Here is a 24,847-nt window from a genome sequence, read left to right as displayed (position 1 = left end):
ATACTAGTCAGTCTCTTGCAACAATTGATTGTTTTCTTGTGAAGTTCCAAGGAAATTTTTATGCTTTCAATAAATGCTGGGTATCCTTTTGTCCAGAACTTTTCGCTGTTTGTAGCTTAGACGTCACTCCTTGACTGCCCACTGTTGCATAATCTATTGCTTAGCTTTATACCACAATAGTTACTTTAAGCGAGAGGAGTTCTTCTTGCTTGCTGCTTGGAGCAAGCGAGCATGATGCAGTCGCTGCCTAGAACGGCCGTAGCGGTGGCGGTGTATGCGCTGGTCGCCCTTACCGCAGCCGCGGCGGGAGGCGGCGAGCAGCCGCTGTCGAGGATCGCCATCCACCGCGCCACCGTCGCGCCCCAACCCGGCGCCTTCGTCGACGCGTCGCCGGCCCTTCTCGGCCTGCAGGTGAGCCTTCTGGAGCAATCTTGCCTCTATCGTCGTTCAAAGTGGCGCATCGTTCCTCCGCCGCCGCCGTGATGAGTTCATGGCTATTAAGCTCGTGGTGCTCCTAGCTCTTCCGAGTAGGCGTGCACCGTAGGTTGATGTTTCAATCGCAATCCAGGCTGAAATTCTGCAATAGATTAGCAATATACATCTCCAATGATCCGATGTCCAAATAAGACCGAAATCTGCAGCATAGGGGCCTCGTATTGGTTCTCTCTGATGGTTTGCTCTGCTGCAATCAGATTATGGACTGCCTTATTTCTTGCAGGGGAAGGACAGAGAATGGGTGACCGTCACATATAGCAACCCCAAACCTTCGAAGGATGACTGGATTGGAGTGTTCTCGCCTGCTAATTTCAAGTATAAACTAATCCACATATCTGATGTCTGCTTTGGTAGACTAATGCACTTCTTCTTGCTGAACTGAAGGCTGTTTCTGAGTGTATTTCGTTTCTTTTTATTTGTCAGTGATTCCATTTGTCCATCAGAGAACCAATGGGTGGAGGCCCCTCTTTTATGCACAGCTCCTATTAAGGTTAGTTTGTTTCCTGTGAGCCTTCTTCGTGTGAAGTTTTGGTGACTTCAGAACCCTTTATATGAACACACGCTGAAGGATACCTCATGTTTTGGCAGTTCCAATTTGCAAACTACACGAGTCGTGACTATGGAAACACTGGAAAGGGATCCTTGAGACTTCAGCTGATAAATCAGAGAGAGGATTTCTCATTTGCATTGTTCTCTGGAGGCCTCTCGAATGTATGTACAAAATGCTCTTCTTTTTGTTAGTCAATCTATTGAACCTCAGGGCGTCGAAACTTAGACCTTTTCATGTTGAGCGTAACTATTAGTACCATAGACCTTATCAGTTTCTTCTTTTATTCTGACAGACAATTTTAGCCCACCTCGAACACAATTATTAACTAAGTCAAGTATGAGATATGCATTTTCATTGCTGAACACCACCTTTGCCAATGTGCTTTTATTAATAAATAGTATAATTGTTTTCTTGTTGGTTGTTGTCACGATATATGAGCCATGTTGCTTGCTGAAATCATAATAGTCATCCTCACCATAAGACTACAAGGTAAATCAAAGGCCAAAAAAGTTGAAATTACCTCTCTTTAAATAGCATTTGTTGCTAAGGAAGGTGCCCTTGAGCACAGCCTCACTGTCAAATTTCAATTTAATAGTTTTAAATGTCACACACAACTAGCCATGGCACCTTCTTGTCTCTTCAAAACAAAAGAGAACCTTCTTGCTTTAGAGTTTAGATTGTGTTTTATCATTTATAGATCACTAGTTATTCTTCCAACCTTTTTAGCATTCTCAGTTTCCTCTGTGTACCACAGCAGATAACTATCTGCATTTTTTGTGTAATACAGCCTAAGCTCATCGCGCACTCAAAAAGTGTTACTTTCATCAACCCAAAGGCTCCCGTATACCCACGCCTAGCCCAAGGAAAATCCTGGAATGAAGTAAGTATCATTTTCATATGTTTGGGTAAGTAGTAAAGGGAACGTCAAGTGGATGTTATATTATATGACCCACAGAAGAAGAAGAAAAAATATTAAATGCACATAGATGACAGATTTTGCTTATTTCCCTTGTGCACTTTTTTCATATCTGTAAGAGAACATTCTCTTTTGATCGAATCATAATTTGCAAGCAGCAGAAACAAGAACTTGGGATATTTGAGATAGTTCTCACTTAGATGAGCACTTCTAAGTTCTGCTTTTATAATCTTCTCTTAGTTATCAATGTTTTCAAGGAAAGGTGTACATAACTTCTTCCATGAATGTAATTGCCCCAGATCTTCACGATTTTGACTGTTTCTAGTGACTCTAGATGACAGTGACATGGACAAGTGGCTATGGTACCAATGAGGCTACACCATTTGTCAGATGGGGCATACAAGGACAAATCCAAATCCTTTCTCCTGCAGGCACCCTTACTTTTAGTCGCAACACCATGTGTGGTTAGTAATTTCATACTGTGTCCTGCAAAAATAAAAGGTTGTATCCTCAATTTTTTATCTGAAATGTAGGGATCTATTGGGATAAGATTATAATGTCCAACAATTCCTATGTTGCCCATTTGGATTTAGTGTTCAGTGTTCCAAAAGAAAAGTGCGACTGATGTTTCCACTATCCATGAAACCCAATAAGAGCATTAGCATCACTATGTATCTTGATGGTTTTATGTCAGGTCCTCCTGCAAGGACAGTTGGTTGGCGTGATCCTGGTTTCATACACACAAGTTTTCTCAGGGACTTATGGCCTAATTCCATGTAATTAGGTTTCCCTTGACATTTCTTCATCTTCATTTTGTTCCTATTGTTAGCATTTCGTTGTGCTAATAATGCAAGGGGCGACCATTTTTACATATGAATTTAAATTTCAGGTATACGTACCAAATTGGGCATCGGCTATTTGATGGTTCTATTGTTTGGGGACATCAATATAGCTTCAAAGCACCTCCTTATCCTGGGGAAGACTCTTTGCAACGTGTTGTGATTTTTGGGGATATGGGGAAGGTGAGAATTCCATGTCAAATCTGCAAGATGCTTTTTCTTTCTTCTTATTGTATGTCACTGCACACAGAAGGCCAATTTAGCATCTCGTGACCTTCAGCATCTACCTTATCTGCTTTCTTGTTAGCTGGAAATTTAGCCACCAAGGCTCAATATTAGTCCTTTTTTCTCTAATATCTTCCTCAATGTATTCTCTTAGTACTGATAAAACTTAGCTTAACTTTAAGTGTTACCATCTCAAATCAACTAACAAATAAGGAAAAAAAAACGAGACTTAGTGGCCTGCTACTATGTTTGATTTTGTTTGCTTAGTACAGGAGGAAGTATTTGTTTGAAAGAAGTAGGTATGGTTTCTTTTTCATGCTTGGCACTAAAATTGGCACTTAAACTCTTTGATCGGGCTGAGTTTTTTTTTTTAATTTGATTAGGCTGAGGTTGATGGTTCAAATGAGTTCAATGACTTTGAGCCTGGTTCACTTAACACAACGAACCAGCTAATCAAAGACTTGAAGAATTTTGACGTGGTTTTCCATATTGGGGACATCACGTATGCCAATGGATATCTGTCACAGTGGGATCAATTCACTGCACAGGTTGAACCCATTGCTTCTACTGTGCCTTACATGGTTGGGAGGTTGGTCCAGTATTACTACTTGACAACAGAAACAAACGGTAACGGGATGCGACAATTCTTTCTATGTTTCTAATGCTACTAATTGGTGATTGCAGTGGTAACCACGAAAGAGATTGGCCTGGATCGGGATCGTTCTATGGGAACCTGGACTCTGGTGGTGAATGCGGAGTGCCAGCTCAGAACATGTTCTATGTGCCAGCAGAAAACCGTGAGCAGTTCTGGTATGACATTTTCTTCTCTAAATTTCGTCAAAAGAAAACATGAAAAGTGGTCAAATATATTTTTTTATTAAAAGACTAAACAGAAGAGCATCCATTCCGAACATAGAACACATGGGCTATTGGATAATTTGTGAACATGAAACGTTAGGAATATAGAACAAATGGGCTTCAGTAATGTCGCCGACAATAAGCAGCTTCTTCATTGGCAGAAATTATCACATGCGGGCTTTCTTTCTTTTTCTTTTTTTTGAGTGGGTGGGGGGCGACCAGCAGGTAAACTGCTGAGCTTGTATTAATATAAAAAGGAGAAATTTTCGAATGAATTCATGGCATGTGGCTGCATCGTCGTCCACCTGATTTCCCTGTAAAAAGTTATGGTATTTTTTATTTTTGACTCCAACAAGCTCTCATCAAACACCACTTCACCCTTGTAGGTACTCGATGGATTATGGGATGTTCCGTTTCTGCATAGCCAACACCGAGTTGGACTGGAGGCCAGGTACAGAGCAGTACAAGTTCATCGAGCACTGCCTGTCATCTGTTGATCGGCAGAAACAGCCTTGGCTCATCTTCCTTGCGCACCGCGTCCTTGGCTACTCATCGGCCACCTTCTACGCCGACGAAGGAACGACCGAGGAGCCCATGGGACGAGAGAGCCTCCAGTCACTCTGGCAGAAGTACAAGGTCGACATTGCTATGTACGGCCACGTCCACGGCTACGAACGAACCTGCCCAGTATATGAGGTGTGTTCTCAGTTTCTCACATCTTCTATCTCGTGCCACTAACTATAGTCGATGCTCATTTTGCTGAAGATTATCTCTCTCTCGATGTGTGGAGCGCAGAACGTGTGCGTGGCCAAGGGGTCGGACCGCTACACCGGCGCCTTCACGGCGACGACGCACGTTGTGGTCGGGGGCGGCGGCGCGAGCCTCGCCGACTACACGGCCGCCCGGGCGCGGTGGAGCCACGCGCGGGACCGCGATTTCGGCTTCGCCAAGCTGACGGCGTTCAACCACACGACGCTGCTGTTCGAGTACAAGAAGAGCCGGGACGGCAGCGTGCACGACCACTTCACCGTCTCCCGCGACTACCGCGACGTCCTGGCCTGCGGCGTCGACAACTGCCCCAGCACCACCTTGGCGTCATAGAGTTTCATGTCGATTCAATTTGTTCTTTGTCCTTTGAATTCTGATAGATGCACTGTCCATTGAATTCCTGAGGGCTAACTAGTTTGTCCTTTCAAACGAAAAGTTTTGCTCTTTTTTAAGAAAAAAAAAAGATAAAAAGTCTCATTGGCAATCACAAATTTTGTGTGATACTGGTACAGCAAGTACACAGGCTGCTGGTCACTATGCATGACATTTCAACTTTTTGTCACAAGGTTTGGTATGACCGGTCGTCGGCTGCGCGTACTCGGCGGGCTGAGAAAAAATAAGGGCGGCAATGTCGCCAAATGGAGGAGCAGAAATGTGCACTGCGAAAGCGAGAGCTGCTGCTTGGTGAGAACTCGAGCGCCCAGGCGTTGGCGAAGATGTAGGTGGCCCTGCAGCCGCCGGAGAAGGCGGCCTCGGCGGCGATCTCGGCGAACTCCCCGCTCCGTCCGCTCCTTGGCGCCCGCGAGGCGGTTCAGCATGACGACGTCGAGGTGGAACGCGCCCTGCGCCGCCAGCGTCGGCTCCGGGCTTGCCGGGAGCACGTACTCGATGACGATCACCTTCCCGTTCGCCGGGAGCGCCCTGTGGCAGTTCTTGAGGATCTTGACGCACTCCTCGTCGCGCCACAGGTGGGGAATCCACTGCACACACGCTTTGTTAAAAGGAATGGTACTTTTTTCCACTACGGGCGAACCCGAATTTCATCACGATTATGCAACGAAATTACAAGAGTATTAGTGCAGAAAGGGAAAATAAAAAAAAAGCTATTATGGTATGAAAAGTAAGGAAGCAGACCTTCAGCAAGATTGCATTTCCGCTGGGAATGTACAAAACATGTCATGATTGGTACTGTCACAAACTAATTCAGTCGATGCATTTTGAAATCTCAAAGAAAAATGCTCCAGTGGACCCTTTTTAAAAACTAGCACGCATCTCAAAGCAAATAAGATTCATTAAGTCGTATTTTCTTAACTAAATTTTAGTCGTGGGTTAATCTAGGGCCCGCGCCCACTCCTACCCAGCCCAGCGACGATTGGAGGTGCCCTCTGATCTGCCGCTCGTTTCCATCATTCCCGGCGGCGCAACCCTTCGGTGTGGGCAATGCATGGCGGAATAGCGGCACGACACTGCGCCGGAGCTCGCCGCAGTCGATCCGTCCGATCACCTCCGGGACTACAGCTATGCCTGTTCGTCTCCTCGCCGGGCAGGCATGGCGTCCTGTGCTGTGTTGGCACATACGAGCTGAGGTGGATGGCAGTGACACCGGACTTCCCAACCTGATCTACATACGCTGCCACACATTACTACTTGGTGGATTGTTTCAGAAACACTGCGGATGCTGTAACTCATGTTTGCAATGATGCCAAATCTAGCTTCCAAATTTGCAAGGTGCATACTTCACGGCAAGGAGAACAAATCATGTAAGCCGTTGAACCATATGTCGATGCCTCGCCGCCGTGGAGCGTGGCCTTCGTCGCTCCATTCATCTCGCAAGAAAATAAACCGCCGTTGATCGGGAGGAAAATCGCGACTCACCTGGGCATTGGATCGGCACGGGCTCGGGCTGGGAACATGCAGGGCTGGACCCGGACCAAACCCAGTGAATTAATTTTAAACTTAATTAATAAATTGTTTGCTTTAGGATTTGTGCAAGATTTATGGAAAGGATCACTGGAGCAATACTCACTCTCAAAACACATTTTTGAGACCAATGAACTTATCTCAGGGTACCATTCGGATCCTTAAACTTTCAAAACATATTTTCAAGTCTTTTAACTTATTTTAGGATGTCATCTGAGTTCTCAAAGTGCATTTTAAGATCCTCCAATCAAGTGCCGAGAAACACATGCGTGATCCTTAGTATAAGTGGCTGTGAAGGCAACGAGCGAGGAGGAAGCATTGGCATCAGTGATAGGTGACAAGTTTTAAGATTTGAAAATATATTTTTAAAGTTTAGGGATCCGGATGAAACCGATGAGAAGTTTGGGGATCTAAATATACATTTTGAGAGTTTAGGGATCTAGATGACACTTTGAGACAAGTTTTAGGATCTAAAAATGCATTTTGATAGTTTAACGACGTGAATGACACCACAAGATAAGTTTAGAGACAACCTATGCATTTTACTCTATAGGATATATAGGAGTGCCGAATATAGTAATTTTATAGCAAAATAAAAATTGTGTGGTAGCGACTTAGCCAATAATGATAATCGGATTTAGAAAGAAAATCATTGAACCCAAGCCTCCAACCCTCGTCAGCAGAAAAAGGAGCGGAGTCAAGTCATCGACACGGCGTTTCGACGGGGTTAGTCCAACAGTACATGTAAAATGGATTGGTATCCCTACAAACTGTCAGATACCTATAAAAAAAAATGCTCCAACAGTTTGGCCACGTGGATTGCTATCCCTGAATATTCCTGGATTGCTAAAACTGCAAGCGCTCCGGCGGGAAGCCAACTGCCCCTCTCGGGACTGTTCCGCTAGCGCCCACCGCCGTGCTTCCTCCCGACGGTGACTCCTCCGGTCGCCGGACTTCACTGCCGACATCGCCGCCCACGCATCGGGCCGTCGGCCGGCAGCCGCCCGCCGGGGTGAGGAAGGGCCCACAACACCGCGCATCGAGCCGCGGCCGCCCGTAGCGCCGCCCAATCCTCTCTCCACACCAGCCCAAGCGAGCTCGAGCCTCGCCGGATGCAGGTGACCGGAGCCATGACAGGAGAACGAGAGGAGGAAAAGCTCACCGCGCGGGCCGACGAAGGCCACCCTCCATCGATTCGTCGTTTCTCGCTCCGATTCGAGGCCACCCTCCATCGATTTTTCGTCCCTCGCGTCTATACGGGATGGGGGAAGGCGGCGGCCGACCCGGGGCGTGGGAACGACGTCCGATGCGGGCCGGTGGTGGAGGCGGAGCCGCACCGTCTCGGGTCGGCCGCGCCCGCCCGCAGCGCTACCAGTCGCGGCCCCGCACAGCGCCGGGGTGAGGAGGCGGAGGCGGAGGAGCAAGAGCCGACGTTGAGTTGGGGACGGAGGGCGGCGGAGCAAGGGCCGACGATTTGGAATGGAGGACGGCGGAGCAACATGGACGCGACTGCGATTTGGACAGAGGCCGGTGGAGGAGCAACGGCCGACGTCGATCTGGGCTGGAGGAGAGCAGGGAAGCAGCGGCGCTGCTGCCGCGAGAGGAGAGGAGCGGCGCGGGTGCGGAGGAAGAAGAGGTGAGGGGAAAGGAGGAGACAAGTTTGCAGATCAACCCTTGGAAAAAGATTCCACTTGCGGATTAGTCCTTGGCTGAAATATAGGTATTCAGGGGGTGTTTGATACCACCCGTTAAAGTTTAGCACCTGTCATCAGATGTTTGATATTAATTAAGAGTATTAAACATAGGTTAATTACAAAATTAATTGCACATATGGAGTCTTATTCACTAGACGAATCTATTAAGTCTAATTAGATCATGATTTGATAATGTGGTGCTACAACAACCATTTGCTAATGATGGATTAATTAGGCTTAATAGATTCATCTCGCGAATTAGCCTAGGAATTTTGCAATTAGTTTTATAATTAGCTTATATTTAGTCCTTTAATTAGCCTCCGATGTGACACTGCTAAAATTTAGCATCTAGTATCTATCTAAATACCTCCTCAGTTATACATATTTATACCTACGCTGTTGGAGGAGGTAACTTCGGAGAACCTAAAATTTTCTCTCTCCTGTGCCTTCAGTTTTACCAAAGCTGTTGGTGTTGGAGATGCTCTAACGGGGTAAGTAAAGCCACACAGGTCGGGCAAGCAACAGCTCACGATCGGGCCCAAACTAGCCTAGCAATTCCGGCCCAGCCCAGACCTCTGGAAAATGTGAAAGGAAGCGTACACCCAGCCGGCCCACCCCGCCTAATCGTGCCTATCCTCTCCCTGCCCGCTTCCGCGCCCCCCGGCGCCAAAACCCTCTCGAATTTCTCCCGCGCGAGCGCAAAACGAGTGCGAAAACGAAACCAGCCGCCAACCCCCGCGGCGGCAAACGCCCAAACCAGAAAAACCCACCAAGCGCCGCCCGCCTCCCGCCATTTCCCTCCCAAATCCACCTTATAAGCGCGCGCACCCGCCTCGGCAGCTCCGACGCATTTCCGCCGCCGCCCAGCGCTCCCCCACAGATCCGCGCGAAACCTTCCTTCCTCCGGCAGACGATTCCGCAGGCGAGAGGAGAGGAGCCATGGACGCCGCCAAGTCCGTGACGCCGGGCGCCGTGTCCCACATCCTGGAGAAGCCGTCGCCGGCCGACGCCGCCACGGTCCCGGAGCTCGTCGTCCAGGTCGTCGACCTCAAGGCCATCGGCAACCGTTTTGGGTGAGCTCTCATCTCCTCCCCTCCCTCGTCGTGCTGGATCTAGTCTCGTGCTAGTTTTTCGTTCCGTAGAAACGGCGGATCTGTTCTGTTCTAGCGCGGTTCCTCTGGATTTGGTGGGAGGGTCTGACGAGCCTGCGCTTGGATTTTGGATCTGGTGTTGCCTTGCAGTTTCATGGCGAGCGACGGCAAGGACAAGATCAAGGCGATGCTCCCCACCCAATTCGCGGCGGAGGTTCGCTCCGGCAACCTGCAGAACCTCGGCCTCATCCGCATCCTCGATTACACCTGCAACGCCGTCGGCGGCAACAACGACAACAAGTAAATCCCAGCATCCTTCTTCCTTCGTCACTGCGCTGTGGACTAATTTTGGAATTGTTCCCGTACTCGGTGCTTCCCTCGGTTCCTGATTTCCTGTTCTGTGTGCTGCAGGGCCTTGATTATCACCAAATGCGAGGTTGTGTCTCAAGTGCTCGACGCCGAGATCAAGAGCGAGGCCAAGAAAGAAGAGGAGCCTGCGATTGTCATCAAGCCCAAGGACGAAGAAATGGTTTTGTCCAAGCCCGTAAATGCTCCCCCGGTCGTGCTGAAGCCGAAGCTGGAGGTGAAATCCGCGTCCCAGATCGTGAACGAGCAGCGTGGAAAGTAAGTGCTTGCAGTTGCGGCCACTTTGTCTCGGATGTTCTGGTTAAGCCTGTAGAGGATCTAGATTTACAGTTCATTGCTATTCTTCTGTGCATGCAGTGCTGCTCCAGCGGCGCGCCTGTCCATGACAAGGAGGGTCCATCCTTTGATCTCTCTCAACCCCTACCAGGGTAACTGGGTCATCAAGGTGCGGGTTACGAGCAAAGGCAACCTGAGAACCTACAAGAATGCCCGTGGAGAAGGCTGTGTCTTCAATGTAGAGCTCACTGATGAGGATGTAAGTGCTCTGATTGCAAATGTTCTCATGTTTAAGGGCAGATTGTGCACTGAGTTGTGGTGGGTTCATAAGCTGATGTGAATTTGTTATGTACAGGGCACCCAGATCCAGGCCACCATGTTCAATGAGGCTGCAAAGAAGTTCTACCCAATGTTTGAGCTGGGGAAGGTCTACTATGTCTCCAAGGGATCACTTAGGATTGCCAACAAGCAGTTCAAGACTGTCCAGAATGATTATGAGATGACGCTGAATGAGAGTGCTGTTGTTGAAGAAGCAGAGGGGGAAACTTTCATTCCACCGGTGCAATACAATTTTGTCAAGATTGATCAACTAGGATCATATGTCAATGGCAGGGAGCTTGTAGGTAAGTCAGAATTATTTAAATTTGGTTGGCATTATTTTTCACTCTGTAATGCCTTTTGGAGCAAAACACTCTGTAGTGTCTGGCTAACACCATATATGTATTATTTCAGATATTGTTGGTGTTGTTCAGAGCGTATCACCCACAATGAGTATTAGGAGAAAGCTTGACAATGAGACAATCCCAAAGCGTGACATTGTTGTTGCAGATGACTCGTAAGTATCACTTGATTTCTTTACTTGTTGACAGCTCATAACACATTCATTTATTGACATGCATATGGTGGTTTATCCTTCATTTGATTGCAGGGGCAAAACTGTTAGTATTTCACTTTGGAATGATCTTGCTACTACCACTGGCCAAGAACTCTTGGACATGGTTGACAGTTCGCCCATCATTGCGATAAGGAGCTTAAGAGTGTCTGACTTCCAAGGTATATCATCAAATCTCTCTTCAGTCTACTAACTCAATCTAAAGTTACTGATCATCAGTTGGTTTGCAAAGCGTGTAGTATTAAACTGTTCTTGAAATTTGTTTTCCAGGTGTGTCCCTTTCAACTGTAGGCAAAAGTACTCTTATGGTTAATCCAGACCTTCCTGAAGTGCACAATCTTAAATCATGGTAAATTTTATCTCCTGAACACTTAGTCTTTATCAGACTTCCGTTTAGTAATCTGAAATTCCTGTTATATTTTGTTAACCAGGTATGACAATGAAGGCAAGGGTACTTCAATGGCACCGATTGGCGCAGACATGGGTGCAGCACGGGCTGGTGGCTTGAGATCCATGTATTCTGATAGAGTTTTTCTGTCTCACATCACCAGTGATCCCAACATGGGTCACGAAAAGGTACAATCTTGACCATTCATGGAAATGTGAAACTATTCCTATCTTGAAAGTGAAATTGCATTTTGGCAGCTATCCCAATTTGACTTGTTTCGTTTTGCAGCCTGTTTTCTTCAGTTTGAATGCTATCATAAGCCACATCAAGCCTGATCAGAACATGTGGTACCGTGCTTGCAAGACCTGCAACAAGAAGGTGACTGAAGCTGTTGGAGGTGGATACTGGTGTGAAGGATGCAATAAGAATGATGCTGAGTGCTCACTGAGGTAATAAAATCATGGCCAGATTATGTCCATACCTGCTAGGCTGCTAGTACTATTTATTTGGTGCCAATCTGAATATTTACATGCCTCGTTCAGATACATCATGGTCATCAAGGTTTCTGATCCCACTGGTGAGGCATGGGTTTCTGTCTTCAACGAGCATGCAGAGAGGATCATTGGCTGCAGCGCTGATGAGCTTGATCGGATCAGGAAAGAGGTAAATTCCGGCTTGAGAAAACTTGTCAGCTTTAGCCTTCAGTTTCCAGAATGCAACAGCTGTTTCCTTGTTTGCCTGTGCCTGATGGTGTGATCATCATCCTTGCAGGAGGGCGACGACAGCTACATTCAGAAGCTCAAGGAAGCCACATGGGTTCCCCATCTGTTCCGCGTCAGCGTGGCGCAGCATGAGTACATGAACGAGAGGAGGCAGAGGATCACCGTGAGGACAGAGGCGCCGGTTGACTACGCAGCTGAATCTAAGTACCTGCTCGAGGAGATCGCGAAGCTTACTGCTTGCTAGAAGATGTAGTGTATCTGGTGAATCGTGGAGGGCTGGCCCTCTTGATGTTTTCCTACACAAGGCAGGCTTTTGAGATGTAGTAACTTAATGTTATCCTGTGTTAAGTAGGTGCTCACTAGTTTTAGCGCTGATGTAAGATATGTAGGTGTATGTTTAGCTTGATGTCAAGCAACAAGATGCTAAGACAGTTCAGTATGAAGCCTTTGTAGAATTCCATCATATCCGCAATATTTTGAGCTTGTAGAATTCCAGTTCGAGTAACATCATATCTGCAATATTTTGAGCAAATAGCCAAAGATTATTAGGAGTAATTGAAGTAAGCTCGCCGCTCATTTTCTCAGTTCTGTATCTATCGGCATTCGGCAACCAGATGTAGACTTGTAGAGTCAACCTTTTCTTTCTCACCAGTCATCAGTGTATATATAATACAAATTGCACTATGCATTACTGTGACATCCATTCAAGTGTCTTTCCTGACAAGGTTTTCGAGAATCGCCACTGCCACCTTATCGAGGAATCACTCTAATGGAATAAAGAAACAAATACTATTATACTCTACACGAGATGCATATGGCCATCGCACTCCTTTTTCAAGTTATAGAAAAGTTGATGGTCTACATTATCACTAGTGATAGGGAGCTTTGCGAAATCATGGCTACCAACACGAAAGGAAGTTGCAGGGCTAAATCACGCTCAGAAAGGATCAAGACAATTATCAACAGGTCATGTTACACCAAGAAGTCGGCAGAACCGGGAGAAATGGCTCCCAATTTCATCAGCATAATAAGCACTGCACTACACAATCTGTCGATGACATCTACTCTGATGCTAGGCTGAAGGCTGACGCTACAGAACTAAACCACTCTCAGGAAGGATTAAGTCATTATCAACAGGTCATGCTACCACCAAGATGTCGGCAGGGCTGGGAGCAATGGCCCTCAATTTCATCAGCATAATAAGCACTGTACTACACAATCGGTCGATGACATCTACTCTGATGCTAGGCTGAAGGTGACACTACAGAACACTTGCATTTGCATGGGTCTGGCAGCGAAGGTTCACAGGTTCTCGAGCGGGGTGACGACAATATGCCGCAGCGGGTTGGAGACGTTGCCGCCCCCCGCGTGCTCCACGAACCCGGCGGGAGTGTGGAAGGTCCCATGGCAAATGCAAACTATTCGCACTTGTTCGCCTTTCCTGTACTTGTACAGGAAGCCTTCCAACCTGTTGCCGTTGGGGAGACCCTTGGTGAAGACGCTCGGCATCTCTTGCATCATGGTTCTCTCCACATCCCCCATGCTCCTTGCCCTTGCTGCATATGTGCCCGAAGTGCTTTGTTGATATCCCCTGGAGCCAAGGGCTGCCGCTCTGCCAGCCAACGAAGACGGTGGTAGGCTTGCTACCGTTGCGCAACTTGCAACCTCACCAGCGGGTGGACCAACTGATGACGGGCTGTGCGCCTCGGCAGTGGCTGTTCCTGGAAGATCAGACATGAAAGTAAGATACAGCAGCTTTTTATAACAGAAAACAAATGGAAGGAAGAACCACTAGAGAATAGTAAGTGTTTCGATCATAAACAAACAACAGCTCACAATCCAGGTCATTCAGTTGTTACGCTTATGGTATATTGTCGCTGATACTGTGGTGGCAGGTAAGATTCATGTTCTTGGAAACATGGGAAATGGATATTGAGAAAGCCTAAACGGTGGAACAAACATACAAACAAAAGAATACCTTTGGAGGCTGAATTTGGCTTCCTTCGCCCTGCTGACAAACTATCGTGTGATGTGCTGATAGCCTGATGCAATTTGTCATTGGGAGCCCTCATCACCTCTTCCACGATTTGCCCACCCGCTTCTTTTAAGGTGTTGCAAGTGAGAGAGTTCCTCCTCTCAACCCTCTTCCTTTTCAACTCGAGCCTCTTCAGACTCTGAGCTGCCTTTCGCTTCCTCCACTCCTCGGTGCCAGCAGCATCAATGCTGGCAGGGAGTGAAGTACTCCTTACGAGGGTGTCTGCAATATTCAGTAGTTAGTACTTTCTCCAACTACAAGAATCACTTAAGGTGGTGTTGGATGGTGAGTGGGAAAGGGAAAGAGCGATATAGGATGGGATATGGAGAGGTGGGTTATGGATCGGGAAATAACATTTGAAAATCAATCCGTTGTTTGGCAAATCAGGTTTGGGTTTGGGTTTGAAGCAACGTGGAGTCTGTTCTATTTATTTAGCAAGTAGGACCCACTTCAAACCCAAACCATGGATACCATGGCAGCGTCATCGTCTCACCCCACAACCAATGTTGCTCCGTGTCCACCACGCCACAGCCTGATTTCCTGTTGGTAACCCACCATTCCCATCGGGTTCAGATCGCTGGAAAAGGCAACCTCATCTCCCTATCCAATCCATCTACATTTCCCTTTTCCACTATCCAAACATGGGATAAAACCTATCCACCCCTCATTACCCTTTCCCTATCCATTTCCCACGAACCAAATGCCACCTAAAAATAGTACAGGATATGTAGAAGAAAAGGCACACATGGTTATGTGAGTTGATTTCTCATCAAACTATTCAGGTAAGAGAAAAATACTTTGTTCATGTCATGCGACCTAAAAAGCTACAAGAGCATAGTTAATATCCTGAAAATAAACTTGCTTACCATCCATCCATCAAACTACATCATGCTTGATAAAGCACCCTGTTCATTGTACTTGAATGTGACATGCAACGGTTGTAAATAGTTTAACTCCCATAATTTGGTATGGTAAAGTTGTTCAGTACAAGAAGCGCGAAACAAGCTGTACTACAATTGCCCAATGCTAACAATGCAGGATGCAGCCCCAGATCTCATTAGCTAGCCAAATCTCAATACTTACTCTAGGCCTCCACGCACAAGTGTTCTACGTTTCTACTTCATACATCATACGTCACTCAACACTGCAAATCACAAACTGATTTCTTGAAAGATTGGTATCTGCCTATCATGTTTTTCTCCTCTGCAATAAAATATAATGCCTAATTAACGCAATTTTACAAACATCAAGTCATCAACCAAATCAATCTCAATCAGCACTGCTAAGCATGGAATCTGAAAGCTAAATTACCACCTATGGGTAGCGAAATACTAAGTATAAACCTCCCACGGGAGAAAACAGAGAAGCCACACGCACCTTGCAACCTTTGCCCTTCGCCGTCCGACGAGCCAGATGAAGGGCTCAAGCTCGGCCGCAGTCTCGCCGCCGGCTCCTCGGCGGGACCACCGGTCTCACGGCTCGAACCCCATCCATCCAGCCCCTGCTTCCTCCCCACCTCCGACGCCTCCGTCTCGACCGGCAGCGAGCTCGTCCTCCCGAGCGCGGGCGCCTCCACGGGCGCCGTCATGACGGCCGCCATGGACGACGACCGGGCGAGCTTCTCCCCCTTCCTATCGACCCCGAACCGCCCGCCGAGGGACAGCCCGAGGCTCAGCTCGACCTCCTCCGACCGCGCCGGCCCCGGACCCTGCTCCTGTGGCGGCGCCGGCGCGTCTCCCCTGCCGATCCCGCCCAGCAAGTCCCTCGAATAGCCCTCCATCCCGCGCGCAAGCTTGTCACAGGAAGCGCCCGCATCCAAGAAGTACCTGCAGGAGACGGGGTCAGGGACAAGATAAGGCAAGAGCTGAGCAACGCCGCAGGACGGCAGGAGCAACAATTCCCGGCGGCGCAAGCAGAGTCGCCGCGCCGGAGCAGACGGGACGGGGAAGAGAGGGCCACTTACGCGGAGGAGGAGGGAGGGGGCCGCCATTGGCGAGGTGACGCGCTGCTGCTTCTCCTCGCCGGGGCCTCGAGCGCGCCTCGCGGGGAAGGGGGGAGAAGATGAGGGGGAGGCAAAGCTTTCTGCTCCTTTTTGGGCTGGTTGGTTTCGCTTTTGAGGCATGCGCTTCCGCTGGGGATGGCGGAGACGCGCAGGCCTGCTGCCTCCGGCGCGACGCGTGTCGATGCGGCGGCCGACGCGTGGTGCGAGCTCGCGCGCCACCGCGCAGCCGCGGCGAGAGCCGAGCGTGCCGCGGTGGGATCGGCAGCCACGGCTGGAGCTGGGCCCGTGGGTTGTGTGTGCCGAGTCGAGTCGCGGATGCGCGCAGTGACCGGTGGATGCAGACTGGCTGAACGACATCCAAATCCAAAAGTACCCAGAATCACGAACCGATGACCCTCCTACTGTCACCTCGGGGCAAGTTCTTTTTTTTCTCTTTTTGAAAAACCATATTCCACCTCTATTATTCACTATCTCTACCTTTCTCTCTCTACTTAACAATCTTCGCCATCTCCAGCAAAATCTTTAATCACATACTCAATCTGCGACGGATCACATTTCAAAAAGCGGGTTAAAATTAGAGACTAGGAACTAGGGCTAAGGGTTTGAGATTCATGATTCTGGGAACCTTTGGATGCAGAGATCTAGCCAAGACAGGAAGACTAGTGAACACCACGGTAGGTCGCGGCTAGTTAGATAACAGGCACCAGACGACAGTGGAGATGATTAAGGTGGGGGCTACTTACCCTGCCAAACTAACAAAGCATGTAGAGGTGGCAGATCTTATGGTTGAAGCTATCCTAGACAAGGGAGCTTTAGAGTAAGTTAGGGCCCCAGAAGGAAGAAGATCGATGCAAGAACAAGGCTAGCAGAAGAGCAATTTATAGCGGTGGAAAGGTCTGGCTTTGGGCTAGCATCCAAAGTCCGTGAGCAACTCGCGTGCTATCGCTTATCTCCTGCGTGGATATTTTCGCGCCGTAGAGAATGACGGGTGCCGGTTAGTTAGCATGCTAGTGTGCCGCGTCACACGCTAGGTGTCGCGGCCGTTTGCCTGCTAGTGGGCCGCGTCACAAGTTAGATGTTGTGGCCATTTGCCTGTTAGTGGGCGCGTCACACGCTAGGTGTCGAAGCCGTTTACCCTCTAGTGCGTTGGATCACACTGCAGGTGACGTGGCCGTTTGTCTGATAGTGCGCCACATCACGCGCTAGGTGACGTGGCCGCTTACCCTTCTAGTACGCCGTATCATGGGCTGGATGTCATGGCTTTTTTCATGTCAGTGCACCGCATCGCACGTGGGGTGTCGCGCCCCTTTATTTGCTTGTTAGAGCACTGCATCGGACATTGAGTGTCGTGGCTATTTGAGTGCTTGTGCGCTATATCGTGTGTCGGGTGTCACAGCTCTTTACCTGTTGGAGTGCTGCATCGCGAGCTGGGTGTTGCACCATTCGCTTGCTGAAGTGCCACATCGTGCGATAGGTGTCGCGGCCGTTTGCCTATTGGAGCACCATATCGCGCAATGGGTGTCGCGGTCGTTTGCCTGCTGGAGCACCACATCATAACTGTCATATCATGTATCGCATGTCCCGCGATCCATGATACATAACATTAGGTATGAGAGGCTAACTGTTCACCTTCCCGTACCACACTAGCGAGTGGCTCAATTGCCCCCATGGACACACAAAATGCTCCAAAGTAGTTAGACGTTAATCCATGGCAATTAAAATCACTTTCACATTTTCGTTAGCTAGCTACCTCTTTTTGGTGTTAATCTCACCTATTTTACCTATTTCTGATTTATGTGGTCCCATCAAACCGTGAGTCCGTGATACTATTTTTTGGTATTTGGAATTTCTTAGCTTGTCATTTATTATGTATCGAGGGAATGTGAATTAAATTACAAATTTTATTATAACCTTATATTCAATTTTGTATGCCCCAATGATAAGATCAGCTTCTGGCAACCGAGATAAAAGAATGCAGGGTAACATATGCATGAATTAGCAGTGCTTTTATTCAATGTTCTTTTTTAAAATGTTGGCAACCTGGTTGTTGGATGGCACGATAAAAAAGTGTCATTTAGGTTTAAGGTTTTAGGGAGTGAAAGAAGGTTTTTATTGTCCTCTAGCCACGACAAAGAAGTCATCGTGTAGCTAGATGGTAGAGAAATCTTGCAGTTCTCAAGTGAAAAATGATTGTGGAGGAGCGAGGTCAAGGTGGAGTCACTTCAGATGATGAGATGGTACATGTAGAAGAAGATAGTGAAGTTTTTTTTACCGAAGAAGATAGTGAAGTTCGTAGTGACATTTGGCAAAATTGAGGCCAACTATTAACTTGTTATGGTAATTGTCAAAATACTATTCAAAGTCGTGACATCAAAAAAAGGGTATGGTAACTAAGTATGTTTTAACATAATGTTATGGTGGTAATTTCTGTTTATATATGTTATTTATTGTATATATTTTTAGCATGTGGCCACAATTCGATTATTAATACTGGAGTAGTTTGGTTAACTGGCTCCCTAAAACGCAAGAATTTCACACGAATATTGAAAATAAGTAATTGGACTCTCCGGCACTGGCAAAAATAAACTCAAAGCTAGCCAGTCCGTTTGTCTTTTCTTCCTCTTCCGTCCGTTATTTACAAAATTTTTATTGTGTTAAAATTATTAGGCTGTTAAAATAGATCTCACGAGTAGAAAACATCATTTCGTAGGTGGCTCCGGCGTCGCGGAGCTCGCAAGCCCGGCTCGGCGTGGCGCGGGAAGATCGGCGGCGATTAGGAGCAAAAGGGGAGGTGGAGTGGAGCCACGTTCTGCCACGTGGGGACAACACCACCCAACTTGCCCGGTCACTTTTCAGGTACCTGTACTACCCGCCCTCGTCACCATACTTATCTCCGATCCAGCCTCGCTCACTGACAAACCGTCCCCACGGGGGGTGTGCCCCACGGCACCAGTAGCTGCCCCGCACGGCACCAGTAGCCCGCACGAAGGCAAAGTCCGCGGCCGCGCGCAGTGCCACCGCTCCTCTTCTCTCTCACCCGAGAGAGGACGCATCGCGCGCCACGTGTGGGCGCCCCGCCGACCGCGACACGTCCGCGCGCCAGTGCGGAAGGCGGGGCGGGGTCGTCTCGTCCCCACCGTGTCAAGTGGCCCAACTTGCCCACATGGACCGCCGGCCGCGACCACGTGTCGCCCGCCCGCGGCCGCTGCCGCGTCAGCGCTTGGCCGTACCGTACGAGGCGCGCGGTGGAGGCGGCCGGACAAAGCGGTCGCGTCGCGTCGCCCCGCCCCGCCCCGCCCGCGGTGACGTACTCGGCTTTCGTGCACGGGACACGTATCGCGCCGCAGCGACGGGCCGCGGGCGCGCGCGGGGCCAGACAGCGCTACAGCAGGATCCGGTGTGGGAGATACGCGACTCCGGCAAGCCAATTTTAGGATCGTGGGTCGGATTATAATATTATATAATTTTGAATTGAAATTAGATAGAACTGTACTGTGAAGGAGGAGGACATGGGATCCGTTACCACCCTAGCCGTGGGCCGGCGCGGTCGCTGTTTTGCAAAAGCCGTGGGCGGGGCGCACTGGCCCGTCCGCGCAGGAGCGGCGTGATAGGACGGACGGCGAGGATCGTGTGCCGGAGAGAGAAGGAAGGACCGAAGGAAAGCGACTAGCTGTCTCCACGTTATCGACGGATGGTAGCTGTCTCCACGTTATCGTCGGATTGTAGCCAGGTGGCCTGCAGGCTGGAATCGGTTGCTTTTGGGGGAAGGAAGGCAAGTGGCCTCGCTAATTAATGGGGGTCTGGTCATAGTTTAAGCTTTTAATGCGTGGCTTTGCTTGTGGTTGTGGATCTACCATGGGCTCATGGGGTGGTTAGCTTGATCATTTGGGGTAAGCCTTGCTCTATCGGCAGTGGCACTCTTACGTTTTTGATCCATGACGGCACATGAAAAGGCTTGCCTGACTCTTGCTGATCACTCGATTCTGATGTTGACAGGACCAGAATAATCGAGTGATCAGCAACCACAAGATTACCTAAATACGGAGTTGAAAATTGAGTGATCAGCACGCTCTGTGACCACACGCGATGGTAGCGCGAGTGCGTACGTCAGACTTCACAGTTCATTACGGCCCATCAATCAATTCACAGAATTATAGAAAATTTACAATGTAGTCCGGTCAACGCATCCCAGTAAACAGAGAAAATAAGCACGAACCCTCCATTAGCGTCTCATTTCAAAATAACAGAAAATGTCTACTAGTGCTGTACATGCATGAAGAAAAACGCTGCAAACACGAGGTAGATGTAAGTTACAAACGTTACGTCGTCAGCTTAAATTTCAGCCTTTTCCTCTTCACCGGAGGTGCCAAACCAAGATCTTTGCATAGCTGCTCGTCAGGCTGCAGCGTCTTTGGAACAGCGCCAAATGCACACCGGGTGACTTCCAGACCTGAGAGAGCTTGGTGCAGGTAAACTGACGCGTCCTCCAAGTTCTGTTTCAGTCTACGAGTTCTCAGGAACGCCGGCAACGAAGCCCTCGAGGTTGGATGGGTCCTGGACTCCGGCGCACGTGGGTTTATATCAGCGGCCTCGATGAACCTCTCAGTTGCCGCCTCCCATGACAACTCGTACCTCTGCGTGTCTGTCAATTGAGCAGGCTGCTCTGATAGGGCATTCAGCGTTAGCTGTACAAACTCTTCTTCGTTGTTATAGATACGGCAGTTGGGGAACTGCTTGAAGAACTCATTTGATGGGTGATTGGCACATATGACAATCTTTCCCATTGCCAAGGCTTCAGCAGTGGTCGTACAGACCACATCTGTGGTGCTGGGGTTGATGAATACTTTATACCTGTTGGTGAATCAAAGTGTATCAGACTTTTAACAGAAACAGTTGGTATATCCAAAGCACAACAGTGATGCCAAATCTTATAATGAAACTCTGGGTAATCTAACATAATTACTCCTTGCCCAGCCTCCTTTGATAACTTTGTGTAATTTGTGTTTCAGTTCATTCAGTTGCATGCTATCCGATAACAAAAGGCTGATGAAGAAATTGCTATTACCGTCTTGACAATGGGAGATAATACAAACCAATATTGCATTCAAACCCAACTTTTCAATGGTGAGAGTGAGATGTCTTTGGCATGTTAAACTTATATGACTGATTGACTGTCAATGAAAATAAGGTGGAATGAATTAAGCAATAAGAAACTCACTCGTGGAACAAGGGATCTGCATGATCACGACCAGGATGAACATTGACAGTCAAACTTAAACGATTGGCAGATTCACGGACTTCATCAGAATCTTCTCCACTACCATATAAATCCACTTCAAGACCAGCTAACTTGGTCTGATATTTGGACAGCAAGTCAAGAAGCTCCCTGTATCCCTTACTCCATACCATCTTCCCGATGTAGTATGCCCCTTTTGTGAAGGCTTTCTCCCCACTCTGCAGCTGCCTCAACTTTAGTTTGCCTACCTCAAGAAATTTTGGATTAACACCATGGACGTTGCATATAACAGATCTGGGCAGATCTTGAGTGGCACCTGACAACCTGATAATCTGCATTAAGTTCAGGAGAAAAGTCAGTATATGCCTCAATTAAACAGGGCAGGACGACTCAACTAGGCATTCAGTTTTCTAAATCCAATGGTTTATAGAGAGGCAGTAGAAAGAAAACCAGCACATGCATTTATACGAGGCAAATTCAAGGTACGTAAGTGACAAATTTCTCCATTTCCCAAATTTTAAATCACTTTGATACATCAAGGTATCATGCACAGAAATACCAGAGACTACAAGTTTCAATAAGCAAGATGCAACTGTAACTGGATACCAGTTACCACCATAAAACACTTTTGGAATGCAATAGGTCCACATGCATAAATATGTACATTGTTTTCTCACAATATGTAAGGTTCATTAGTTAACAAGAAAGTATGCCTATTTCTAGAACATAGCATTCGTACCCATACTCTTGCCTAGACTTGCTAGTTAAAACAAAACCAAATCATCCTTCACCAAATCAAATACTAATTGCATATGGTCCTACCAAACAGGACCAATGCACAATGGTCAAGTGCTAGTGGTAGATCAGCATACGAGACTTTACAAAATCATGGACGAAGTTCGTAGTTCTGGATTCTCTCGGTAGTACAGAAATTGTTCATTAGAATCATTAGATGGCTTTGCTTGTGCTTCTCAATTCAACTTTCATTTATGTTTCAAGGATTTCACTAAAAATCCAAGCAGCTCTTTTTTGTACACTTCTGACTACTAAGTTCAACATAGCACATAAATCATAATACATTTTCAGGAAAAAGTACCTACTAAGTTCACTGCATCAAACCAGGAGACAAACAGGGTTGTAGCTAAAAAATTTGATATTGTATCTGAAGCATATACTTTTGGCATGCAATGAATAGCAAGGACACACGCTTAGTGACATCTGTATATTTATCACAAAACATCATGCTGTAGATTGTTAACGTATATGAAAAAAGACGCGACATCATGGACAGAAGTAAAAAGGTTTTATATGAGTGAAAGTAATGCTATTAGAACAAATGTTTTACTGTAGATATGCTCATATGTCTAGCTGCAAACTCAAGCTATTACCTTGTGGCAATAAATTCGAGTTACCCAGGTGTTGGCATACTTGAGGAAACAAGCAATCACTTGCCCATTCTTTTCTCTCCTTACATATGCCAGATAATTTGTGTGAACGATTCCTATCACTCGCCGGAATTTATTTTTCCACCTTCGCCCATGGTGGTACCAATTTAGATGCTCAGGCTCTTCCAATACTGCAATGTCAGCCACTTCGTCTGGAATGCATTCTGTAATATCTCCAACAGGGAGAATGCTCCTCATTTCTGTAGAAAACTGCATCATAAAAAGGTAGGTCAAGTTATCTTTAATACCCATAAATGAGACTCTATAAAAACATGATGTAAAATAAGAATACTGCTGAATGGAAGCAAACGGCAGCAAGGTCTACATATGCACCAGACACTGAGAAGATTCACTGCACGCTTATAATAGCTACAGGAAAGGGACTAGTCTTGTAAAAATACGAACTAAGTACTACTAGGTATCCTCAAGGCTCACATAGTAACATTGGATGAAGCAGTCAGTTTGAAACAACTTCACTCAGGTTTTACTAGACTTAAAACAAATGCAATGTGGCATAGAAGGGTAGACGTGATTGTTCTAGGCACACATCCAGAAGAGTGGCAGGATAATTCTAGGCACTAATTTGGATGGATAGCCTCAAAGTTTCACATAGAAATTACAGGGTATAGAATTATTATACCTTCCCCGGGTAGAATTTGATGCTGAAGGATGGCCTAAAGTCAATCCTCTCCTCAATCCAGTGACGAACATAGCTCTCATGCTCCAAAGGCGAGTCAAACACAATCTTATTAGGATAAACTAACTCTTGGTCCCTTACGCAAAGCCAGGGGATCACCAAAGTGACATCCTTATCACCGTCTTTTGCCAGGTAAGCAGCTCGAAACAAAGGGTTGATGGCGGTTCCCGTCATCCATGGGAGGCTCGCGGTGGTGAATATCACGAAGTGCCTCCTTGTCCTCGTTGACATGGCGTGCTTAATTGTATGTCAGGAAGAGTAAAGAATCAGTGGTTGCTAGCCGCCCAAATTTGCTCTTCTAGCACATTGCCGTCACGCAACTCAGCTGGAAAGCACAAGACAGGGGCAAAGCCATGAATCTCCATGAATCAAGTAAGCACTAGATGTACACTACCCGTTAAGTAAAAATAGATTTCCGTCTAGAAATGATCGATGGAGCTACAGAAACAAGGGGCATACGCGGACATGCCGCAAACAACAAAATCAGGCGCATAAACGCGAGCTATCCACGGAGCCTTACTGGCCACAAACGAATTGGCGAGTGGCGACCGACCCATGAACGGGGAATGCCTGGAATCGGCCGTCGAGAATTAGAGGAAAGGCGGAAAGCCAACGTGTTCAGAGAATGAGGGGCTTACCGATAAACCCAAATCCCCGGTAGAGGAGGATGAGGAAGGGAGGAGGAACAGCCAGAGGACGGACGAGGGGGAGCTCGCGCCCGGATTCCGGAGGAACCAAGCGGGAGGAGGTCACGGGCCGCTTCAGTGGCCGGGTGACGGCGGCGGCGGGACGGCAGCAAGCGTGAGGGCGATGGCTTGGGACTTGGGAGGAGGTGGCGGCAAGAGGAGAGCTGAGAGCCTGAGACGGAGGGGAAAGGCCAAAAGGAAATGGGAGGCGGCGGCGTCAGCGTCACGCTCCCCACCTGTGGCTGTGGGGTCGGCGTGTGTCGTGGTAGGTGGATCTGGGCCACTCCCCAGCGTTTGGACGGATGGGAGCGGACGACAGGAGCCGAACGTGTGTTGTTTACGGAGACGCCCTAACCGATGGTGGGATGGAATATACCGTCCCCGCTACGAAACATGCGCGATGTCCAACAAGAATCCCAATGCATGATTGTTACTGGTTGTTTGAAGTAATGCTTGTGCCCATGTTGTACTGAAAATTTAATTGGGCCAAAAAAAATTATCCATTGAGGATTGATCTTCCATTGCCATTGAGGATTTCTATTGACATCACACTGGCTTTGATCTTCCATTGCCATTGAGGATTTCCAAGGATGAGACAAAAGGAGGTCATAAACAGGGCTGGGAAATACGTTGATATCAGAGAGATGCAAGAGATGAGCTGGAATTCCTCCTTGATCAGGAGTTGTGGTTCTGTGCTCTAACACAACGTGACTGTGCAGCAACCAAAACTCAGTCGGTTCGTTATC

The 24,847-nt window shown here is 47.7% G+C and overlaps 4 protein-coding genes across 5 annotated transcripts; 2 read left to right on the top strand and 2 right to left on the bottom strand.

Moving 5' to 3' along the window:
• Positions 1–20: 20 nt before the first annotated feature.
• On the top strand, positions 21–5,142 carry LOC117835138 (probable inactive purple acid phosphatase 1). Its single transcript, XM_034714510.2, has 12 exons — positions 21–411; positions 719–810; positions 919–985; positions 1,084–1,206; positions 1,833–1,925; positions 2,296–2,425; positions 2,656–2,737; positions 2,851–2,983; positions 3,409–3,614; positions 3,710–3,835; positions 4,270–4,579; positions 4,679–5,142. Exons 1-12 carry the CDS (start codon positions 232–234, stop codon positions 4,982–4,984), a joined length of 1,848 nt encoding a protein of 615 aa, XP_034570401.1. The 5' UTR covers positions 21–231; the 3' UTR covers positions 4,985–5,142.
• Positions 5,143–9,074: 3,932 nt separating this feature from the next.
• On the top strand, positions 9,075–12,505 carry LOC117835137 (replication protein A 70 kDa DNA-binding subunit B). The gene is made up of 12 exons (XM_034714509.2): positions 9,075–9,338; positions 9,507–9,656; positions 9,768–9,980; positions 10,080–10,257; positions 10,354–10,621; positions 10,731–10,833; positions 10,927–11,051; positions 11,161–11,239; positions 11,322–11,466; positions 11,567–11,727; positions 11,821–11,941; positions 12,050–12,505. Exons 1-12 carry the CDS (start codon positions 9,205–9,207, stop codon positions 12,242–12,244), a joined length of 1,872 nt encoding a protein of 623 aa, XP_034570400.1. The 5' UTR covers positions 9,075–9,204; the 3' UTR covers positions 12,245–12,505.
• A 413-nt stretch (positions 12,506–12,918) lies between these two features.
• Positions 12,919–16,325, bottom strand: LOC117835139 (ninja-family protein 1). Of its 2 annotated transcripts, XM_034714511.2 has the most exons (4): positions 15,999–16,295; positions 15,413–15,861; positions 13,979–14,257; positions 12,919–13,721 (listed from the first exon to the last, which is right to left on the bottom strand). In XM_034714511.2, exons 2-4 carry the CDS (start codon positions 15,813–15,815, stop codon positions 13,303–13,305), a joined length of 1,101 nt encoding a protein of 366 aa, XP_034570402.1. In that variant the 5' UTR covers positions 15,816–15,861; positions 15,999–16,295; the 3' UTR covers positions 12,919–13,302. The 2 variants fall into 2 exon arrangements, with proteins under 2 accessions (XP_034570402.1, XP_034570403.1); XM_034714512.2 differs by lacking the exon at positions 13,979–14,257 and having other exon boundaries at positions 15,999–16,325.
• A 3,825-nt stretch (positions 16,326–20,150) lies between these two features.
• On the bottom strand, positions 20,151–24,286 carry LOC117838290 (digalactosyldiacylglycerol synthase 2, chloroplastic). The gene is made up of 5 exons (XM_034718252.2): positions 24,054–24,286; positions 23,359–23,740; positions 22,662–22,928; positions 21,256–21,605; positions 20,151–20,888 (listed from the first exon to the last, which is right to left on the bottom strand). Exons 2-5 carry the CDS (start codon positions 23,644–23,646, stop codon positions 20,357–20,359), a joined length of 1,437 nt encoding a protein of 478 aa, XP_034574143.1. The 5' UTR covers positions 23,647–23,740; positions 24,054–24,286; the 3' UTR covers positions 20,151–20,356.
• Between the last annotated feature and the right edge of the window lie 561 nt (positions 24,287–24,847).

Source organism: Setaria viridis, chromosome 9 (genome assembly GCF_005286985.2).
Source record: "Setaria viridis chromosome 9, Setaria_viridis_v4.0, whole genome shotgun sequence".
Lineage (NCBI taxonomy): Eukaryota > Viridiplantae > Streptophyta > Magnoliopsida > Poales > Poaceae > Setaria > Setaria viridis.
The sequence above is the reverse complement of the archived record's forward strand: the minus strand, read 5'-3'. Positions and strand labels throughout refer to the sequence as shown.